At 38.6% G+C, this 5,103-nt stretch overlaps 1 protein-coding gene across 1 annotated transcript in view; it reads right to left on the bottom strand.

The window, feature by feature from the left end:
- Positions 1 to 213: 213 nt before the first annotated feature.
- The window catches only part of pnkd (PNKD metallo-beta-lactamase domain containing), a 9,695-nt gene continuing 4,805 nt past the window's right edge, over positions 214 to 5,103 (bottom strand). The window contains exons 8-9 of the mRNA XM_017420607.3: positions 3,204 to 3,319; positions 214 to 2,127 (exon numbers count right to left, since the gene is read on the bottom strand). Of these exons, the coding sequence (XP_017276096.1) occupies positions 1,954 to 2,127; positions 3,204 to 3,319 (290 nt within the window). The 3' untranslated portion in view covers positions 214 to 1,953. The remainder of the gene's footprint in view (positions 2,128 to 3,203; positions 3,320 to 5,103) is intronic.

Genomic DNA, 5,103 nt, shown 5'->3' with positions numbered 1-5,103 from the left:
TTATGAGTTCTAGTAGTTTCTCTACACAATCTTAGCTTTTTATGCAGATAAACTACAAAGTTTATCCACAAACCAGTTATTTTTACTTTCAAAAGTCTTGATCATTAAACTGCTGGAAACACTTGCAATCCATGGTTTTATAATTAGCCTCATTTTCAAGAAATCAGATAAAAACAAAACATTTCAGCTAAAAAATGTGACAGGAAAACACGCTTCTAACATCAGTTTATTAAATATTAAAGTTTGTAAATTCTTGCCAACCCTCCAAAATAAACTTATTCTTCTATATGAATGTATAACAATTTCTTAAAATGAGCTGTTAGGACACAAACACAGATAAAAATGCAGTTTATTTATCTGATTTGTCAAGTTTCAGCAAGAGGTTTGTTAAGGTTGGAGCTTAAAAATAAACCAGGATATTTTGCCAGCCGAGAGGTTAATCCAGAATGTAATTTCACATGTCAGGATTTATTGTTGCCACAACAACACACAGTTTTAAAGATATTCAAGAACATGTACAATTTGGTTTCCACAGTAAATCTTTGTTATAAAACAGTTTTTTTTAAATTAAAATAAGCACCAGTCAAACAAAATAATCAAGTTCAATCAGTCACATTTTTTAAGGATCAACTGAAACTTATTGCTGCACAGATTGTGTTTCTACAGATTATTTGATTCAGTCACTCTGTGCATCAGCTCTGACAATGTTCCCTTCAGCAACAGTTCAGTCTCATCTCATTTGCAGCACATTACGAGTCAAACCCTTCATTCACAGTTCACATTCATCAAGTTAAAACAGCATTTAGCAAAAATCATTGAAATTATTATTTAAATTTCTTTCAAATGAGGTTGTGTGAAGCTCGTAGAATATCTTAGAGCCGACAGAAATCAGAGCGCCACGTTCGGACAATCAGGGAGCCTAACTCAGTATCAGAACGGTGATCATTTAACAACAACTCCAACTCCAAAAAACATCACATCAAGCAAACGCTATATTTTGGATTTTAACATCAGTTGTAGAAACTGGCTCCAGGCAGCGTGGTCTGACTGTTTTTACTCTTCTGATGGACCCATTCTGAGTCTGTTGGTTTTAACTCTTTGTACTTTTCTGAGCTCTGATTTCTGCAAACTGCAGGTAAGACACTGAATCCTTAAAACTAGCTCCACCAAATTATGAAAACTATATATATATCCCTTCACGTATCAAAACAATTTTGTGGCACAAAAATTGTTTGCAAAGAAAATTTGTTTCAACTTTGGCTCACATTTCAGTTTTCTGGTCACCGACTATCATCTTAAATAATAAAAATACCTCATTTAACCCAAACTTTAACACACTAACAAAAAGTACTCAAGAGGCATTACCGATTGGTTAAATAAAAAGTACCACGACTGAAATTTACAACATTAAAACTTCAAAATCAAAAATTCAGTTTCCAAAAATATCAGGGATCAGTAAACTATTTTTCAGCAGCACTAAATGTAAAACCAGGTCTGAAAATGAAGTACCAAACATTGTCAAGGCTTCTAGAAACTATTAGTCTTCCTAAAAAGTTCAACTACAGCACAGATTATTGTGTACCTAAAAGGATAAAACAGAGTGATCCATTTACCCGTTATTTACCCGTTATTCCCACATTGTTGTACCTACCTGTAAATGAAGCAAACAGGACTCATGCAAGTCTACATTTATGTATTATTTAGTATTTGTCACTCTGTGATGAATGTGCACTTCACTGTCCTGAAATCTTTTACCACAATAAACTACAGGACTGGAGAAGTAAAAGGACTATTAGAATTAGGAAATAATGAAATGTTCTCATGTTTCTTGTGCTCACAGATGCAGAATGACGATGGAGCCTGAATGATCCTAATGCCTGCTTAAATTAATAAACCATATTAACCTTTTCTAAAGAGATTAGCTTAATGTTCAGCTGAAAGTCCTCTGTGCAACTATCTCCTGTTGTAGAGATCTTTGCGTTTCCGTAGCTCCTCCAGAACCCGCGCCCTGAACTGGGTCCAGTCCTCGTCGTGGAACTGCTGGACCCCCAGGGCCTTGTGGAGCTCGACAGAGTGGCTGCGCAGGAACGGGTTGTACTGCTTCTCCTCCCCAATCGTAGAGGGACTCTGAAAACGAAGAGCAAAACAAATCCCTGCTCAGATCTGATGGGTTTCGCTCAAAAGGCTTCAGTGATTTCTCATTTAGTCCCTGGCAGAAAGGTGAGGGGCTCCTGCTGGTGCAAATCAGTGCAGCTTCGCAATTTTAGGATGATTGACCTAATTTGGCGCAATCTTCAAAAGGAAATCACCTTCTTCTTTTGCTTTTATGACTTATTTGTGCAACTTAGATTTGAAACCACAAAATCAAAACAAAAAACATTAAAAAAAAAAACGTTACTACAGAAAAACCACAGGCATGAACCGAAATTATGAATGAATGAAGTCTGAATCCGGTCTCAGTGTCCTGGATCTGTGCGTGCCGGTTTGCCATCACACTGTCATGGCTTAGTGGGATACTTGGATACTCTGAGTTAATCTTATTAGTAACACCTGTGCTTTTGCTGCTTTGCCAAGCCAAAGGAACGTCTGTCTGAAGTCAGATGTGCGTTCCAAAAACATTCAAAGAACATAAGCCAGTACCACTTGGAAAGGAAAATGTTCCTTTAAAGCTTCCCTGTTGTGGGATTAAAAACTGGGCCGACAAAAGGAACCAGCTGTAATTTTATGGATTTATTTTTCAACATGTGGGGGAAAATGGGTCACTTGGCTTTCCAATTATTTAGCTCTTACTAAAAAGCCTTTTGTATTCATATTTTATTTTAGTTAAAACACTGCAGAGAAAACAATGCTGTCGGTCATTCAAGAAGTTTTAGAAATGAAAAATGACAAAATTCAGGGTGGCATAAACTTGTGAAACTGTCTCGAGAGTAATGCTGTATAGCTAACAGACAAAGAAAAGCCATCTAAACTCTAAGAAAGCCCTGAGCAGAGAAAACTTTGCTTTGCAGCAGACTGTATCACAGATGAAACTTTACTGTAAGCCTGAAAGAGCAGGAAATGAGTTGCGAGTGAGCACAAAAGTCTCTGACAGCACATAAAACTGTATGCAGGTGATAAGCCTTATTTCTCAGGTGCAGGAAGACATGAATCCTTTCTGGCGTGGTGTACTTGAGAGGCATAACAATGATGATGTATCATCTCACCGTGCAGAACTTCTGGCCTCGCTGCTGCAGCACCCACTGATATTTGGTTTCCCTGGCAGCGTTGTGAGGCTCAACCTCGGTGGCAAACAGCAGGTTGTCCTCTGCATACTCATGACCTGAGAGATTGGAAACGGAAAGACACAAAAAAATATAACACATGTAACTACCGTTAAAAGATTACACTCAACAAAAATCTCTTTGAATTGACATGTTGGTGTAGCTCCGGGGTCATTAAAGACATGACAGTCCCAAAGTTTTTTTTTGTTTTTGTTTTTAAGACAACTGGACTTTCTCAGCTCCAACAGAAAAGTGCAGAGTTTAAGTTTTAAAAACTACACTGAGGCTCTTCATTTGTGGTGAGATCCACCTGATAAATGGGAATCAAACCTGCAGCGTGTACTGGAAGGTTGACCTCCAGCTCAAGGAAACTGCTGACAACTAGTTGATGAAGAGCTTTCACGAGGGAGTCCCCAAAATATCTCAAAACGTTCGCAGGAGTTTTACCATCAGAGGTATTGCCAACCAGCCTCAAAAGCTGCATGAAAGCTCTCCTCTGACAGAAAACATATCCAGCTCTAAAAGTCACTTTCACAATATATAATTTAAAAAACAAGTCCAAATCTGCCTATTTTTATTTTCAAACGTGTATTCCAGTTGATTAAATCATAAAAGGTGAGGGCGGCTGCTGAGGTGGGTATGAAGCAAGTCGAGGCGGGTATGATGTGGGTGGAGGAGAGCAACAAAATAATGTGCAAGGGCTTAAATACAGCTTTAAAAGCCATGCAGACAAAAAATAAAACGTGATTTTTAAAAACTGCCAGCACAGCTTGCTGATCGCAAAAAACTCAAAATTCAGTGAGACTGCAAATGAAAACTCATTCATTTTCTCACAATTCTTAGTCACTACTAGAGTTGAATAGCAACAGCCTTGTGAGATACTAGCTTTAATTTATTGTTGCTCTTTCTTGTTTGACATATATAGTTTCCTTTTATCTTTTTTCCCTCTTTTAAAAATATGAACATAACACTCCTCAAAAGAGTGCCCCGTATCCTCAAGTCTTGGCCTCTGTCATTTTGTGCTGTGTTGGTGGGAGCCTTTTTGTTTCCCCTTTGCACAGGGCAGGAATTAACTACGTGACCCTCACTGCTCAGTTTGTGTTTAGGTGTTTAAACCTTTGGGTGAACCAGCTTCTGTCTACACCACTAAGCTCTTCATGATCTACCTTACAACACGGCTAATTCCCTGTAAATCTGGGAAACCTCCTTCAGCGTGAAGGCAGTCATAACACTGCTGTTTTCCAAAAATAGTTATTTTCCTGCTATTTTCCATGTTTCTACGGCACACTCCTGTGCCCTCACAAGGCTCAAGACCCAACCACATAAAGCCAGGATGACACCATGTCAGGGCTCCATCCTGGTGTGACTCTATCAGGATGAAACTATGTGTAAAAAGTTCACCCTATACTAGCACGATGGATGTTTTGCTCATGTCAGAACTATCCTTGATCTATCATGCACTATGATGCATGATGGGGAGCCCATTGTGCCCCAGGTCACACCTGAAGACCTCTCCATCCCTCTGGAGAGACCATCCATTACTTAATTTGTTGTTGTGGCACAGTCTTTATCCAGATACAAGGGTCCTGTTTGTCTTGAAATGCAAGGGGATGCTGTGCTTGGAAAACCCTCTTCTGGGTTTCAAAGATACTCCCATTATTGTACGAGATGACTTTAACTTTGCACCTGTTAAATTCAAAAAAAAAAAAAAAAAAAGTTAAAAAACAAAAACAACTGGACTTCTATTCTGTAGCTGAAGACGTTTCGCTTCTCATCCGAGGAGCTTTCTCAATTCAGAAATAGAGAGTGTGGAGTTGAGCTTTTAAAGCTGAGATGTGATGAA

This window comes from Kryptolebias marmoratus, linkage group LG6, assembly GCF_001649575.2.
Source record: "Kryptolebias marmoratus isolate JLee-2015 linkage group LG6, ASM164957v2, whole genome shotgun sequence".
In the NCBI taxonomy this organism is placed as follows: Eukaryota; Metazoa; Chordata; class Actinopteri; order Cyprinodontiformes; family Rivulidae; genus Kryptolebias; species Kryptolebias marmoratus.
The sequence above is the reverse complement of the archived record's forward strand: the minus strand, read 5'-3'. Positions and strand labels throughout refer to the sequence as shown.